General features: G+C 57.5%; 1 protein-coding gene across 2 annotated transcripts; it reads right to left on the bottom strand.

The window, feature by feature from the left end:
- Positions 1–2,564: 2,564 nt before the first annotated feature.
- Positions 2,565–16,617, bottom strand: SLC38A3 (solute carrier family 38 member 3). Of its 2 annotated transcripts, none has more exons than XM_003982254.6 (16): positions 16,502–16,617; positions 8,868–9,022; positions 8,696–8,777; positions 8,413–8,528; positions 7,798–7,871; positions 7,623–7,715; positions 7,439–7,520; positions 6,249–6,331; positions 6,098–6,156; positions 5,736–5,900; positions 5,577–5,656; positions 5,196–5,296; positions 4,837–4,961; positions 4,608–4,752; positions 3,573–3,676; positions 2,565–3,482 (listed from the first exon to the last, which is right to left on the bottom strand). In XM_003982254.6, exons 2-16 carry the CDS (start codon positions 8,966–8,968, stop codon positions 3,378–3,380), a joined length of 1,515 nt encoding a protein of 504 aa, XP_003982303.1. In that variant the 5' UTR covers positions 8,969–9,022; positions 16,502–16,617; the 3' UTR covers positions 2,565–3,377. The 2 variants fall into 2 exon arrangements, with proteins under 2 accessions (XP_003982303.1, XP_019677456.1); XM_019821897.3 differs by lacking the exon at positions 16,502–16,617 and adding an exon at positions 9,268–9,983.
- Between the last annotated feature and the right edge of the window lie 573 nt (positions 16,618–17,190).

The following is a 17,190-nucleotide window of genomic DNA, read 5'->3' as shown; positions in this document are numbered from 1 at the left end:
CAGCATCTCACCCCAACTGTGCCACTACCTGGGCTGAGCTACCTGACATGTCTGTCTGAAATTGCAATAGCCTGTGTGTCATTGTCACCCTTGGCTCCCCATCCCACACCCCAGAGTCTAAGCTCCATGTAGCAGCTGGAATAATCCAGAGTTGCTGTTGAATCAGATCCTGCCCCCTTCTCTGTTCAAGAATTGGCGTTGGGTCTCACCTTTCCCAGAGAAAAAATCCAAAGCCCTTATGGTGGCTGGCAAGGCCCCACATCTTCCCCCCTCAAAAGCCCCCACTTGTCCCTCCTTCCCTCTACTGCCTCACTCAACAGCAGCCACAACGACTTCCTGGTTGCTCCTCTCACAGGTATGTTCTGCTTCTGAACTTTGCACCAGCTGATCCCTCTGGCTGGAATGTTCCCTGCAGGCATCCACATGACTTCCTCCCTCTCCAAATCTCTGATAAAGCATATTTTTTCTCAGTGAAGGCCACCTTGACCCACCTCCAGACCCCCTGTTCTCTATTGCTCCTACCTTGCCATTTTAGTACCTATGGTATGACCATCTTCTAACAAATAATGTAACTTACTAATTATGTTTCATGTTTCTGGTCTGAATTCAGTCCCACACCTAGAATGTAAGCTCAAGGAAGGCAAGGGCCTTCACTTTGTTTACTGCTGTGTGTACAGGTGCTGGAAGGATGCCTAGCACGTGGGAAATCTTGATAAATATTTGTTGGACGAGTGAATTCCTCTTCCATCAATAGGTGAATGTACACATGTGCACACAGGTGAGGAGGGTGTGGGCAGGGGGAAGCTGCTGGTCAGAAGAGACCAAGGCTGACTCTGGCCCCTTTTCCTGGCCTATATCATCTTGTCTTGCTGTTACAAGTGGTCATAAGAAAAGCAGTGAGAATAAATATAGAAGACCTTTGTGCTGGAGTTTCTGGCTGCTTTCACTTGTTCATTTCCAAAGAGAGCAAATTTTAAAAAGCAAGAAAGAAGGAAAAAAAAGACCTAGGAAATTCTTCAAAACATACAAAAATGACTATGACCAAGGGCCTGCAGACCCATCCTTATGGAGGCTGAGTGACTGGACCTTGACAGCCAGGAACAAGAGATATTCATTTTCAAACAGTCATGTGGACACTTGGTATAGTCTAGTGGCCACATTGCCTGCCCCTTCCCCCCTAGAGAATGCTGCTCATGGTCCATGTTAGAGGAGACCTTGCTGAGCAGGCAGAGAAGACCTCTTGGGGGCCAGAGTCCTTCCTCCACCCCGTGTGTGTGTGTGCGTGTGCGTGTGTGTGTGTGTGTGTGTGTGTGTGTGTGTGTGAAGCAGGTGGACCTACTGTCAACACATCCTCTTGGTCTGAGAGGTCTAAAGCCAGGCCTGGGGTTTTTAGGGAATCCAGGCAGTCTTGCTGCTGCTCTGACCTGCAGCCTTCTTTGGACAGAGTATGAGAAAAGACCCCCAAGGTCTCTCAGCAGGATGAACCCTGTCCTCCACTGCCTCCCACTCTCTAGGAGCCAAAGGCTCCATGCAGGCCTATGACCTAATCTGATGAGGAGGAAGCCAGAGACCCCCAGAGGGCAGCCCCTCACATCAGGACACTCTGGGCTGCAGCCACCTCTCGGCCAGCGTCCGGCTCTTTTCTGGGGCTGCAGGGCTCCTGGGTAAGTCCCCAGGCTGGAGTCAGGCGCCTGGGGCTGAAGGGAACTAGACTCAGGAAGCCCCCCTCTGATCAGTTGGCACAGCCATGGGCCTACCAGCCACCAGCTTGAGGAAATTCTTTCTTGAGGGGTTTCCCAAGCTGGCAGCTGCCTTGCCAGTTCAAACTGGATTTTTCCTGTTGCCCTTTCCCTGGCGGCCTAGCCGGGTGCAGGGTCTCTCCTAATGAGGGTTTGGTGCCAAGGCCCAGGCGGCTCCGTCTTGCTGGGTACCAGCTGGTTGAGGCCTGCCCCAGGAAATGAGCAGCTTCCTAGTTTCATCGGGGCCAGGGCACTTGGGACTACCCTGCATCTTTAGGCCAGTCCTGCCCTGCCTTGGACCCCCTACTCAAAACTCAGGGCTCCAAACACGGGAACTCATTAACCCACCTTTATTCACGGTGGGTTTTACCATTAATAGAAGATCAGCCTGACAACTCACAGAATTCCTGGATTTTTGTCCTCAGACTCAAGGCATTAGCGGAGGATTGACATGGCAGCCAGGGAGGGCAGGGGGCCCTTCAGCAGGGTTTCTGCAGGGCTCAGCTGCCCCCTTGCTCAGACCCTCCCTGGAGCTACTGGGGATGCACCTCACGTTGCCTCCTTCCGGAGCCTCTCTCTGTCCCATTTCCTGGGGCCTCATTAATTCCTCCCCACCTCACCCCGTGAGAAAGCAGGTCTGTGCTGAGCCTGGCCCGGGTCCAGAGCTGGGCCTGAGCATGCCACTGGCTGGTTTGGAAGGGGCCCTATCCCCACCCTCATCCCAGGGAAGGGGGCAGGAGAGGCTCCCGTGTCCATCCATGTCCCGACTTCTACCCACTTGCCAGGAGCTCAGGGACCATGGGGAACAAGAATACACAACATAGCTGGTATTATGTATAATATTTATAAAAGGGAGCTGACAGCTTCTCCACTCCTACCCCGGATCAGCCCCTGGGGTCTTTGGCTCCCAGGGGCAGAGACGCTCTGGGCCCCAGCCTCTTTCTTCTCCCAGAAATGGAATGTGAGCTACGGCCCAGACTTGGGGTGGGGGGAGTCCCAGCCTCCCCAGGACTGGTGAAGGAGCAGGTCCCTGGGGGTGCCCACACCAGCCTCACATTTAAAAGAACTTGATGGCTTCCGGTATGGGGGGTGGTCTGCTTCTGGTGGTGGGGATGGGAGAAGGAGACGAGAGTATCCAAGCGCTTGAGTCCAAGTGACTGAAAGGGGCCTCCGGGACAGAAGTGGAGGAAGGCAAGTGCATTGAGGGAGATGAGGCCCCAGAGTGCAGACCAAGGTCCAGCAGCAAGGTGGGGAGATGGCTGCAGGCTTGGGCTCCAACTCTATGTGCCCTACAGACTGTGTAGGCAGCTGTTGGACCTCAGTGTTTGCATCTGTGCAAGGAGGGCAGGGGCCTGAGTGGGATCTGAGGCAACAGGAAGGGAGAAAGGGCACAGCCCCACCCTGCTCCCAACTCCGGAAGCCCCTGTAGCCCGGGAGCCCAGCAAGGTAGTGGTCCAAGGGCCTTGGTCCCGGCTGTAACAAAAACCTTCCACAGAGAAGACGTGAGGCAGGGGACAAATGCCATAGTGTTAACCACATCTTTCTTCTCCCCGCTGACTGGCCACTGGATGGGAGCAGGGGCTGAAGACTCTGGGCAGGGGTACTTGGACGAGTAGACAGAACAGGCCGGGGGTCTTCCTAGTGGCTTCCTCCATGCCGGCCGGTCCCTGACACCCAATCAATGATGATGAAGCTCAAGCTCATGGTCATCAGCAAGAGGCCAAGCACAGCGAAACAAAGGGCCTATGGGGTCAGGGAGTCAAGAGTCAGGTGTGAGGTCAGGGCAGCTCCCTGAGCCCCACACCAGCCCACCAACCTCCAGGATCCTCGCACCAAGATTTTGGGGGTAGACTTTGCAGGTTCCTTCTCGGTGGGTATGATGCGAAAGTAGAAGATGGCGGGGAAGATGAAGATGAGGCATGGGGCAGATGTGGCACCTGCAAAGAATGAGATATATCCAGCTATTGGCTAAGGTCCAGGGGTGAACCCTTCAGTGAGATCAGAGATTCCTTGCTGGGGAAGTCTCATCTTGAGACTCTACTTGAGAGCTCTGCCTGATTCCGGAGAGCCCATCAGTCCCCCTGCCCCCCATTCTCTGTCCAACTGGATAGAAAGCTAGTGCTGTTGGCAGTAGAAGAATCTGTCAGTGAATGAAGCTCGCAAAGAGGAAAGGTAAGCCAAAAGATAAAGACAAAGCCTCGAAGATATCGGGCTCCTAGATATAGCTATTCCTGAAGGCTTTTCCATTATTTAAGCCAATACTTTCCTCTTTGCTTAACTCATTTTGAGTCAGATTTTGGCCACAGAGAACCTATAGTCATGTCTATGCTATCCATGACAATCAGCCCCCAGGTCTGTGTTTTGGTCCCTGCAGAGTTGGGCTGAGGAGTCAGTCTTGTGAGTTGGGCCACTCCAAAGACGTCTCAGAATTGTCTGATTTTCTACCTTAGAGCCCCAACTGGGATGAGACAGTGGACAGAGCACTGAACCTATAGTTCCATGATCCTAGAGCTAAATCAAGGCCCCCCACTTACCAGCCGTATGGCTCTGCTACTCCCTTAATCACTATGGACTTCAGTTTCCTCATATGTGAAATGGGGACAAGACCCAATGAGACCCTTTGTGGAGGTCCCTGGCATCCGGGCTCCACCCCATCCCTCAGCAAGGGGGAACAGATTCTGGTTTTGAGCCCTCAGAAGGGATTAGAATAGCCTTCAGGACAAAAATCTCAGACAGGAAGCCAAGCTGTGCACATGGCCAGCAGCTGTCACTAAAGGTAGGGTATGATCTCAGGAATCTGCCAGGATTTAGATAGGAAATTCTCTGGCCAATGCCCTGCCTCTATACACAGCTGGGCCAGACCCTCACCAATGACCCCGAAGATGCCCAGGATGTTGGGAGCGAAGATAACCAGCAAGTTGATACAAGTGAGCAGGCCGATGGCAATGAGTATGTGCCGCAGCCAGCTGAACTCCTGGTTCTTAAACAGCATCTGCTGGATGGCACGGCGCACCTGGGGGATGGGGGTGGGAAGAGTCACCAGTCTGTCAGCTCCGTAAGTCCCACCCTGCGTCGGTCCACCTGCCCACCGGCTCACCGGAAACAGAACGATGGGCACTGTGAGTGTGACTGCCGTCAGCACGGCCACACGCACACAGAGGATCAGCACGTCAAATGGGTCCACCTTGCTGTAGGTGTGCAGTAGCTCCGACTCCACCCCGTCTGCGGCAGGCAGGGAGGATGATCAGCAGGTGGCCCAGGGAGGGGGATGGGCTCTGAGCCTGGGTTGACCCTGACACTGTGGGAAGTGGCAACAGACTCACCTCCACAGCTGTAGGGCACAGTTAGGCATCACGCACCTAGTTAGCACCTCCAGTATGCAGGGTGCCATGGCCACTGGCCAGCCCCTTGCCCCCCAGCCTGGCCTCTGCCTCTGCCCCCACGGTCCAGCCATACCGTAGAAGGTGAGGTAGCCGAAGAGGGCAGCCAGGAAGTACATGACATACATGACGGCGATGGACAGGTTGGAGATGTGCTGCATCTTCCTCTTGGAGGGGCTTTGGGGAAGCAGGGGAGGGGATGGGTGCCAAGCTGGGCCACACCGGAGATCCCCGTATGCCCTGGGGCCTCTCTGGCACCACACCCTCACCATTTGGCAGCTGAGGACGTCTCCTCCTTGCCCCCAGTCGCCCCTCATGGAAGCCATGGAGATCTTTGATAAAGTGACTTGGCTCCTGTCACTCCCCACCCCGCCCTGCCCCCACCCTATCAGGACCACATTCCTTCTCCCCAAACCAGTTTAAGGCAGCCACCCCCCTTGCAACCATAGACACCTACTCCTTGAGCTCCGTATAGATGGGCAGCACCTCGGGATGGCAGACGAAGGCGAAGGCCATGATAGGGATGGTATATGCTGTCTAGATAGACATGGTGACTGCGTCAGGGCAGCCCTTCACTCTCACCCGGCCCATAGCCCCTGCCCCGGCCTGTTGGAACCTGTGAGTTGAGTGTGAAGTAACTCGGGGTGCAGAAGGCTGCGGCCTCTGTTTCAGCCTGCAGCTGCGCCTCCTCCTTGGTGACCTCCATGAGGCTGACGTTGCCCGTGATGTTGGCGAGGTTGAGGGGCAGAGGGCAGGGCACATGGAACTTTTTGTAGATGACCTGAGTTGCAGGGAAGATGGGGGTATCAGGGCCAGACAAGGCTTGCCTGGGAGTCACTATGAAAACACGTCTAGATCAGGACAGAAGGAGCTGCCTTCTGAACCCAGGCTTCCCAGAAAGACCTGCCCCCTGCCCCTGACAGAGGAGCCCCCCAAGAGACTTGTCCCCTCGCTCCACCAGCACGGAAAGTGACTCACTGCAATTAGGAAGAACACCATGCAGCTGAGAGAGAAGCCGCTGGAGTAACCCAGGTAGCCTGCAACGTGGGGGAAGGGCTGTGAGACTGGGGTCCCTTCCCAGGCATTTCTCCAACATTCCCCTCCAAGGCCCTAGCCCTGCCACACTCACCAAGCTGCCGCATCAGTGCCAGGGGCAGAATGACGATGACAGAAACAAGGATCACCAGGTAGTTCCCATTCATGTACCAGTCCCTGCAGGAATAGGAGTGGGGAGCCAACATCAGAGTCCACTCAGCCTTGGGTGAGGCCACCTGCCTCCACACCTAATCGGGGCCACCTGAAAAATACTTGTTCATAGCTCGGAGTCTGCAAAATGGACATTCTCTCAGCACCGGCCTAGGCGAGGGGAGAACTAAGGAGCTCAGCTCCTGCTTGGCAGCCGTTAGGGCTATAGTCACTGCTGCTGTTTTTCTCAAGACACACAGGTCTGGGTCCAGCTTCCCCAGGGGGTGGCCCCAAGGGGCCCAGGGAGGTGGGTGGGACGAAAGACCCTGGCTCTGGGGAGGTGGAGCATTTTCCATGGGGGTGTCAGGGACTTTCCAACATCCTGTACCCCTTGTGGTCCCTCCTGGCATCTGCATCCTGCACCATCCTGCACCCCCCACCACCAATGGCGCAGAGAACTCAAGGGACAAGGAAGGAGACCCTCCTTCCCAGGGAAGCCCAAAGGCCAACTCCTTGGGAAAGGCACCCAGGATCCAGGGGGAAGAATCCTGGCTGTTTCCCTCCTCCCAGAGCTGCTCTCAACTTCAAACCCCCTCTGCTTGCCTGGGCTGTGTGGCCAAGGGCAGGGCATGGCTGTCTTCTCTGTCCCCACCCACAAAACATGGTTGATTCCATCAGTGCTGGCTAAACTGATGAGAGCAACTGGGACACCACGGGCTTAATTTCTTGGTTGGGCAGGGGGGGGGGGGGAGGCGGGGAGGGGGGAGGGGGCGGCAGGTGCTAAAGCCCAAGCCCTGGTCAGGAATAGCAGGTGCTTAGAGCTAAGCCCGAAGCTCTCAGGTCCTCCTTTTCTCATAGGCTGTGTCCTGGCCCAGGTGGGGCCCAGGTTCCTCAGCCTCACCCCACCTCTCACCTCATCTGGCCCTCCTAGGGGGTTCCCCTAGGTGCTAAAGGAGTGTAGACTGAATGTTAGCTCTGTTGGCAGCTCTCTGCCCCTCCACCAGTCACTTGCAGGCACTGTCTCATCTCTCCCACTAGCCCAGCCTGGGTTCCCAGGGCCAGTGGTGCATGTGGAGGGGTAGACCAAGGCCTTCCTCCTACCCTCACCCAGCCCCGCCCCACCCTGGGGCTCACGAAGTTTGCTCCTCCAGGTTCAGGAAGGTCTGTATGACAAGGGGCAGCTCGGACTTGATGATGTACAGGTAGCTGGACATGGCTGTGGGGAGAGAGGTGGGCAGGTGCTGGGGTCAGCCAAACCAACCAGTCTTCAGCCCGCCCACCTGCCCACCACCTGTCTGGGTCTGCCTGCCAGGCTCACCTCCAATATTCTGCAGTGTGATGGCCAGGGCCGCTGCCAGCTTTCCTGGGGTCCCAAAGGCACGGTAGCCTAGCTGCTCATAGGCACGGATACCTGTGGGGACAGGAGTCAAAATAGTCAGGAGTGCTCTCCCCAGCCCAGCCCTCCCCTGCTCCAGGCTGGGTTGGGGGCTCACCCACGATCCCTGAGGACTTGAGTAGCAGGTGGATGGAGTAGCTGGAGAGCAGGGCGACGGCTGTCAACAGGAACCTGGGGAAGACGGGCGAAAAGGAGCCACTGAGGGCTTCACTGGCTGGCAGGGGTGGTGAGCTCTGGGAGGCCTGGGTGTGTGGGTCTGTGACCCAGGTGTCTGGAGCCCCCAACAGGTGTGGATGCAAGCTCAACTGGCCCCGGCAGGGGCGAACACCACTCAGTTTGACCCAGGGTAAGCCATGACCTAGAAGGGGCCCTCTGAGCACTACCTCCTTGAGTTCTTGGAACAAACATGCTTTCCATTTAGACTGCAGGGCAGAGCTCCCAAGTAAGGACACGTGTGTCCACACAAGGCCTGGCCATGGGGCTTCGTTCATCACATGTAAACGGTGGTAGAAGTATAGATTCAGGTCTGTTAGGCTTGCCTGTGTCATAATCTCAGCGGGTTTACCAGGAAATGAGGGATATTTGTCTGGCCATGGCTGGTTTTTTTAGCCATGGTTTGGGTTGAGCCCACCCACGGCCTGGGTCCTGGGAGGTCATGGTTGGTGGACTGTTTAGAGCTCCTGTCTTTAGAGGGTTCACTGAAGGCACTCACAGGAAAAGGACGATGCCCGTGTTGGCCATGGCATAGGCGAGTCCCAGGATGCCACTGCCCATGATGGCGTTGCTGAGGTTGAACACTGACATCCCAAATGAAGTCTTCCCCACAAACTGCAGGCACCAGAGTGAGATGGGGGCGGGGGGGAGAGACAGCGACGCATGGAGGGTATCCCAACATTCCCCCTCACTGTCCCTTAACCTCCCGTCGCTGCCCCAGAGCTCTTTGCTACTGCGTGAAATCTCCCAAGCCCCCCACCCCACTGTGCCCTCCGGCTCACGTCTGTGAAGTGTGGCTCCTTGCTGGGGTTTTTCTGTAGGAAGCCCTCGCCCTCAACACAGCTCCGTCTGGGGCCTTCGACCCTGTAGGCACAGGCCAGAGCAGTCAGCTCAGCTCCGGCCCTTGCTCTGCACCCTGCCCTGCCCTGACCACGACTGGGTCCCTCTGCTCACCTCTGGTTGACAGCCGTGGGGGTGGTGACTGGGAGCAGCCCCTCTGAGTGTTTGCCGTTGGGCACCAGCTCCACCATTTCCGTCTGCAGAGGTGCCTCCATGGTCAGGGTCTGCCACCCGGAGCACTGACTCTCACACCAACACAAGTCAAAGGTCTGCAGAGCAATGGTCCCTCTGGTTATCCCTTCTCCCAGGACCCATGGCCCAGCCTCCCATGGGGAGTCTACAGCCTATCACACCTCCCAGAAGCTCACTCAGGATTTATGTGCACATGCAGCTGTGCTTGCTGCCTCCCCGGGACCTGCTTTTGGGGGAGTAGAGCTCAGATACCTGAGTTCTCCAAGACATCCTGATGGGACACCTTGGCCAGTACGTAGCACTCCCCCCACCACTCACATACCAGTCAAGGCAAGCCCTTGGGACCTCAGTTTCTCCATCTGTGAAGTGAGGATCAGCTGGATGACCTGAGTTCAGAGTCCAGTGGTGTCTGGACCCCAGGATGCTGAGTCCCAGGAATCCAGACCCCGCGCTGGTGGTGGGCCCTGGATTGACACCCCCTCCCTGACATTAACACCAGGAGACGGTTTCCTGTGCCGGCCCTGTGTGCCAGGGGCCTCCTAGCCAACCTAGAATGGCACTGCCCGACGGCTGGAGGCCTTGGGAGAGGGTGAGGGCTGTGGGCCCTGTTCCCAGCCGCCCGGCGGGCACTGCTGGCAGCCAGAACAAAGGGCCTTCTGTGGTCTGAGAGCTGGCGCTGGGAACGGCAGGCGCAAAGGCTACCCCCCCGGAGCCAGGAGGCCTGAGGCGGTGCTGGGTGGCTGGACACCTGGGCCCTGCCCGCCTGGCTGCAAAGGGCCCTCAGGGGGCCATCCAGGAAATGAGCGTCCCAGGGCCGAATTCTCTGAGCCACACAGGCCTCACTTTCCACACAGCCATGACCTCAGGGCCATGTTCTCCTTCAAGCCTCTCTTCCCCTGCTAGGGGAATACCCCTATCCCTTAGGTGACCACCCTCCAGTAGTGGACCATTGGAGCAGATTCTCCATTTCCTAGAACCCCAGGCCAGGAACTCAGGGTCTTAGGCAGCTGTAGAGGAGTCTAGGTCACTGGATCAGTCCTCCCTTCCCTGCCCTCAGGGCATGGTTCTGCTGGGCCTCTAAGGAGCCAGCTCCCCCCCCCCCGGCCCCCCACTCATCACTGGGGCTGGAAGCCACCTACCCCATGCCCAGAAGGTACCTGGCACAGTGCCCCAGGATCTATAAGAACATCCTGAAGGCCAGAGAGGCCAGAAGGAAAGCTAAGACTCTAGTCGAGACCAGGGAGGGGGCAGCACTGCCATGCAGGTCAGCCACAGCCTAGCCTGTTTTTTGTTTTGTTTTTTTAAGATTTTAATTTTAAGTAATCACTACACTCAACATGGGGCTCAAACATACAACTCTGAGATCAAGAGTGATCTGCTCTACTGACTGAGCCAGCCAGGTGTCCCTATCGGAGCCTAGGCTTGGTGCCATGACAAGCCCTCTGCTTGGGAATCCTGAATCCCGCCCTGAACCCCCCATCCCCACTCCGGATCCTGATGGTCTCAGGTCTACTTAGAACCCAGAACACCAGTGTTCTTAGCACTTGGGGCTTTGTGTGGGGACAGAAGGCTGGGTTCAGGCCTCAGGCCCCAGTGTCCTAGAGGCAGCAGCCACACAGAACTGACTAGAGGACCAGCCCACCATTGCCCCAGGCAGCCCCAGGCCAGAGTTCAGATCCCAGGAACCTCGGTCCTGGAGACTCCACACTTGGAACCCTCGGGCCCCCTCGGCCTGCCTCTCTTTCTTCTGATGCTGGCATCTGAACCCATCTCACCTCCAGTCCTGTCCATTCAGGTCCATGACAATGTGAACATCTCTCGTGCCCTCTTCCCCTGGATGAGTCTCTGCCCTAAGCCTCACTATCAGCACCTCTCCAAGGATCCCAGCTGGATGTGGAGATGCCAGCACCTCATCTCCAGAGTCACTCCAGAGTGCCCCCTGGCTCTCAGCTAGGGTTGCCCTTTTCGGGCCTCCCACCCTGGGCAGGCTGGGACAGGCCCTCAGAGTGTGCTGAGTTGGCAGCTTGGACAAAGCACCCTTCTCTGCCTTAATATCCTTCCCTAGCAGCCAGCACTACCTCCAGGGAGACCACAGCCCATGGCATGGTCATGGCCAAAGTGCCCGAGTTCCTGTCTCCAGGTTCCCCATCCCCCCAGCAGGACCTACGCCTAGACCTTCACAGCCTGTCTGATACTCACAACCAGTCACTGCTGGATCTTGGGCTGGTTTGAGGTCCCAGAGAGGACATGGAATATCCTTCCCTAAATGGCTTCTGGTCTGGAAGGGACAAAATCCCCAAACATAGCCCCCACCTTATAGTTCCTGCAACAACTAAATATGAGCCACATAGTGCTGGGACTCCAAAAAGGGGGGAGAGAGGCATCAAGGAAGGCTTCCTGGCAGAGGAGGTGATGGAGCCATTTCTGAAATTCCAGGAGTCCCAAAAGTGTGGAATAGCAAAGAATGCCTTAAGCAGAGGGCACAGCATGGGCAAAGGCTCTAAGGTGTGGTATGAGGCAGAATGAAGGTTCCATGGCTATAGACAAACCTGACAAAGCCTTGAAGGCCAGGTCAATGAGTCTGTACTTCAGTGTAGGGCAGGGCTAAGGGCTAAGCAGCCAGAGTGGAGTGCTAGCCTGGCATGTGGACTCTCAGCCATTCCCTGAGGCTGGCAGCCCATTTCTGACAGCTCCCATCCCTCAGGCCTACCACCTCCCAGGCTCCTTTGTATCAGGGAGTCAGGGTGGACTCAGGGAAATCTGCCAGCAGAATCTGACCCACTGTTGAGAAAGTCCACAGTGGACATTCGGAGTCTGAGTCCTGGCCTGGCCCTGCCTTACTGTGTGACCACGGGTAGAGTATTCCCCACTCAGGACCTCGTGTCCTCCTGCCCTGCAGAGGTCCCCAGAAGTTTGGCAAAGCTGGGGACAGAGTGAGGATCCTCTCCAAGGCCTTTGTCCCAGACCATGCCATGGGCTTCCAGAGAGGGGTCAGGCTCTAGTGTGGGGCTGTCACTGCGACCTTGGGCAGATCATCAGAATAGCATCGGTCATGGGTGCAGAATGGACTTGGGCAGGAAATCGATGGCCTGGGCCACTGCCCTGGGCCCTGTTTGCTCTGCTGGGAGATAAGGGCTAGGAGAGGCCAGGAGCCACAGGGATAGTGCAGTAGGTAACGCTCGCCCACGCGGGCATCACAGGGTGAGAACTTGTCAGGCACACCTTGGCAGGTGTTGAGTTTGGCTAATTAAAGATTTCGAGGCCCAGGAATCCAGGCCACCACAGGCCCAGTGCTTGCATCAGCTGCTGTAGGACACATACCTCTCTGTCCCAGGATTGAGGTCCTTGGAACCACCAGGGACTTGAGCCCTGCTTTCCTCCCTAATGCTCAGGGACATAAATGGGTCTGCAGTGGCAGGCTGGCTACAGGGAGGCATCCACACTGTTCTTCCCTCAGTCCTTCCTGGCCGTCTGTGCTGATCGAGGCACAGACCCCATAGAACTTGTTGCCATGGTCCCCAGGCTTCTGGTGCATGGGAAGTCCTAGCCTCAGCCCAGATCTCAGGGGAGAGGCAGCTGGTCTGGCCTGAGGGTCTGTTGTGGTTATCCCTGGAGGCTCAGGGATGAAGGCTGCTCTCAGTTCCAGCTCAGCCATCCTTAGTCCCCTCCTGGCTGAGACAAGGTGCCCCTCCTATCTTGGCACTCCCTGCCCACCTTCTTCTCCAGGCTTCAGAAGGAGAACATCATCTTAGGACAAGCTGTCAGTCAACAAGGAAACTAGATTCAATGGACATGTCTGAATTGTATGTTCTCAAGGCACAGCCCCAGGGATTGGTGAGGAGATGATTGCTGAGGTCAGGGGGCTAGGGCTAGGGCATATGGAAGGGTGTTCTGAACAGGGGAGAATACTACAGCCCTGTGCACCCCCAGCCCTTCCTCCAGACGCACAACTCCAGATTTTGACCTCGGTAGATCCAGTACCCCTTCCACTGCTCCTTCATCGTCAACAACACTGGGCAAATGGCCACTGCAAGGTCAACACCTGGCTGGTACTGAGGGGGGTGGTATGGAGGAGAGGGCACATCCAAGGAAAGGAAGATGGCCCAGAACATTGATGTGTTGGCAACACCGATCCCTCATAGTTTAGCTCCTTGGCCCTGGTGTGTGGGGTCTGTGCTTCTGTGTTCTGGGCATCCGGAAGTGTCTAGGAGGATCTGAGGGGCCCAGCTGGGGCCGGAAGTTGGACTTTCCTGTGACAGGGTACATTTGCTAGACACCCAACAGATGCCTGGAGTTGGACCTTGCCCCAGACCCCTAGGCCTCCCCTCCCACCCAGCCCAGGACCCTCCTTGCTCCCCCAGTGGAGGCTGCAGCTGGAACCTCTTGGTCAAGACTGGGCCGGAGCCAGCAGCAGCCCCCTCCCCCCATTGCCAGCCCGCTGAGAGGGACGTGCAGCTGGAGGCCCAGCCAAGGCAAAGGACAGGACATCACGTGCCTGTGGCCCCCCAGGGGCAGGGGAGACCCCGAGCCAGCCAGCCCATCCTCCTCCCTGCTGACCCGGAATCCCCTGGAGGCGGCCAAATATTTGGACAGCCGGACTTCTGGCCCCAAGGAAAGCTGGAGCAGGGGCCTGGGGCAGCTCAGGACTCATTGGAGACCCCAGTGGAAGGGGGGAGGGGCTAAAGGCAAGGTTGGCCTGGAGGAGAGGCACCATTCAATGTCAGGCAGAAGCAGAGCGGCAGAGGGAGGGAAGAGAGGGGCAAGGAAAGAGGAAGGGCAGAAAACACATACATGCAGTGCATGAATACGGATCTGGACAGAAAAAGAGAGAGGCACAGGGAGACAGAGAAATGCAGATGGATATAAAGGTACACCAACAGGAAAATACACACAGAGGAAGGTGGATACACATTCAGACAGGGAGACAGAGAGAGACAGACAACCAGAGAGCTGAGAGACAGCGATGGCCAACCAGCCAGAGACAGCTAAATGGAAAAAGAGACAGAGAGACAGGGAGACAGCCAACGAAAGACAGAGAGGACCCCAGAAGGAGTGAGAGGGAAGAGGGAGACAGAGGCCCAGGCGAGTGGGCTGCAGGCCCAGTGGGCACTTCAGGGATGGCCAGGCAGAACCCTGGAGGACCCCACAAGAAGGCTGCCCAGCATCTGCAGGTTCCTACAAGAGCAGGTTATGCCTCCATTAGCTAGGTGCAGGGACATCCAGACAGCGGGTCTGAGCCCACTAGGGCTGCAGGTCCAGGCCCAGCTGGAAAGCTCACCACTCCCCAGTCCAGCACTGTCTACCCACACAATGGAAAAGATACACAGAGGTGATGGTGACCCCCATTCTCAGCAGTCATGCACGTGTGCAGACGTGCCGGCTGAGAGGCTGTGTACAGGACGTGGCCCGCAGAGCGGAAATTCAAAACCAAGCCACCCCAGGCCGCTGACCGGAAAGCCCCTCCTGCCCCAGCAGCTGGTCCTTCCCTTTGGCCCCCAGAAGCCCCGCCTGGTCTTCTAGAGTCCTCCCCACCCCACCACCGCATCTGTCTTCTTATCCAGAGTCAAAGGCCAGCCCTCCACTCACCAGACTGAATGTTTGCAGGGCACATAGTAGGTGCTCAGCAAATGTTGTGAAAGGAATAGAATGGGTTCAAGGCCCTTGGCAAGCCCCCAACCCATCTCAACCCAGCTCCAAGTGGCCCCTGGACCCTGGTCATGTCTGAACTAGATCATGTGCCTGCAGAACTCCTATCTTACTACAGCATAGTATACACATCCCACACAGGCTTTCTGTGCACACAGATACCAAACTGTACCTCCCTTGCAGCCAACCACTCCCCTAAAACATGCTTTCCCCTTAGAATGAGTGCCTGTTTGTTCCGCACCCAGCCTGGACTTTCAGGGTACACTTAGTTTAGCTCAAAAACCTTCCCCGACACTACCCAGAGACCTGTTCTGCCTCATTTTCTCTATTTGCCCAAGGTTCCATGGCTACTTGCTAGGGCAGCAGGCACCAGGACAGGAGCAACTGATTCTCATGGTCTGGCCACCTCGAGCCCTGGACTGGGTGTGTGTGGTGAGGTTGTGATGAGGGCCAAAAGAACCAGTACTGAAGAAAGAGTGGTTTGAGAAGCCAGTGAGGACATGGCCTCTATGAGCGCAGGCAGAGTGAGGTTCTGAGACATATACCCCTCCCCTCCCCAGAGAACCAGTCCCCTGTCCCCAACCCCAAAGGGTCAGAGACTCTCATGGAATGATTCCAGTCATTCCAGCCTTCTTGGAGATGTGCCACGCCTGGCCTCACCCACCCTGATTCCTCCTACATCTAGTGCTTCCTGCAGGAAGACTTCCATGGTTGTGCAGAACTTCCCCATCTCAAAATGGAACTGTCCCCAGATCTCTTCAGCTTTCTAGGCTCCAGACTGAAAAGCTCTGAGGAGTTTTCTTCCTTTCTTGAAGGAACTGAACTCCCATGCAACTGTTTACTGAAGAGGAAGGGGTGGAAGGTCCAAAGGCCTCTTCCAGAACAGTGGCCCAAGGAAGTCATGGAAGAAAGGACAGGACTGGGCGACTGAAGGAAGGATGGGCCTGGGTCGAGGAGTCCCCCCGGGTGCAAGGTGCAAGGACCTTTGACTTAGTCCCCTTCAGACTTGTCCTAGAGCTTACACCTGAGCTCAGCGCTCAGGTCACCCTGGGGGGAGAGGGAGGATTCCCACAGGCCCCGCCCCTGGCCTCCCCCTCCCCGGGTGTAAACAAACGCACGCATTCGCTGTGGCCAATCGAAGGGGCCAATGGAACGGGGGCGGGCTCCTGCAAACCCGGTTTTGGTCCTTTCCCTCCGCCCGCGTGCGCGGCGCCAGCTCTTATACCCCCACCGGGGAATGAGGCAGCAAGGAGAGCACACAGAGCCCCGCCCTCAGGCCAGGGAGCCACACGCGCCCTGTTCCTGCCGTGCCCGCTGGCCCGGCTGCAAATGGCACGGACTCTGGGACCAACATGTGCCCCACGGCCCCTCAGGCAGCCTGGCCCGATCTGCCCTCAAGCCCCTGCCCAACGCAGCCGGGATAAATATACCCAGACACCCGGTGTGCCAGCCGGGCAGATTTGCCTGTCAGGCGCCCGTCGGGGCAGCGCTCCAGAGCCCGCTCCCGGGCCCTTTTAGGCCCCCCTCCGGGACCCTCTCTAGCTAGTCCCCGTGGGCCCTGCCTCGGGAAGCCTATCGCTCACCGCCCGAGCCCCCAACAAGGCGTCCTGTGGCCCCAGCCCCGAGTGCTGCTGACCTCCTGCTGTCCCTCCTGGCCCTGCCGACAGGCCCTGAGGCGGCGAAATGCCTTTCCCAGGATACCGGTTCAAGCTCAGAACTGACCCCTGAGTGGCGAGTCCCCGGACTGAGCCCAGAGCGCGCGGGGTTCTGGCTCGCGGGAGGCTGGGGTGTCTGCCCGGGACGGGACGGGTAACAGGCGCTGCCCAGAGCCCAGCTACGGACGGGAGGGTGCACAGTAGAGCTCTGCCCGCCCGGTGCCCTGGACTGGGGGTCGGCGCCCCCAGCGGTACCTGGCCCGGCGGGTGGGGACGCACGGTGCTCCGCTCAGGCTGGCGCTGTCCGCTCTGCTCCCGGCTGAGCACAGCGACGGGGGATGAAGGGCGCCCGGCCCCGCCCCTGGCCCGCCCCCGGCCCGCCAATCCCAGGCGGCGGGCAGGAGGAGGGGCTGGCCTGGGGAGAGGCGGGGGCCCCGGCCCGCCAGGAGCAAAGGGGCAGCCCGAACGCTAAAGAGCCCCTAGGTAGGAGAGCAGCGGCTCCTGGAGGGGCTCAGTTGAGTCCTGTGGGCGAACGCTTCAATCTAGAGCAGATTCTCTCTGAGGTCTCCGAGTGTTCCCTTAACCCTTGAAATGCTCTCCTCTCACCTTCCGGAGGCCAGAAGCGAACAGAGCAGTGCTTAACCTCGGTGAAGGGTGCTTTCAGTGGGGAACTTTCAGACATCAGTCAGACACAAAATGTCTTTTCTGCTTGCCTCACTCTTCCAAGCAGAGACGGGATGAGGGGTGAGGACGGGGGCTTTTCCTGCATCGATTCTTCTATCTTCATCCCAGATATTCAGAAGAGATTGAGACTGGAACAGACAGGGGTAGGGTCAGTGAGGACAGGAGGGGAGCAACGCTGGGCTTGTGCTTCGCCTTGTTGGGCTCTCCCTTGGCCATGCCTCCCATTTCCGTATTTCTAAGGAATAATTGACAGCTATGTC

Source organism: Felis catus, chromosome A2 (genome assembly GCF_018350175.1).
Source record: "Felis catus isolate Fca126 chromosome A2, F.catus_Fca126_mat1.0, whole genome shotgun sequence".
Taxonomy (NCBI): Eukaryota; Metazoa; Chordata; class Mammalia; order Carnivora; family Felidae; genus Felis; species Felis catus.
The sequence above is the reverse complement of the archived record's forward strand: the minus strand, read 5'-3'. Positions and strand labels throughout refer to the sequence as shown.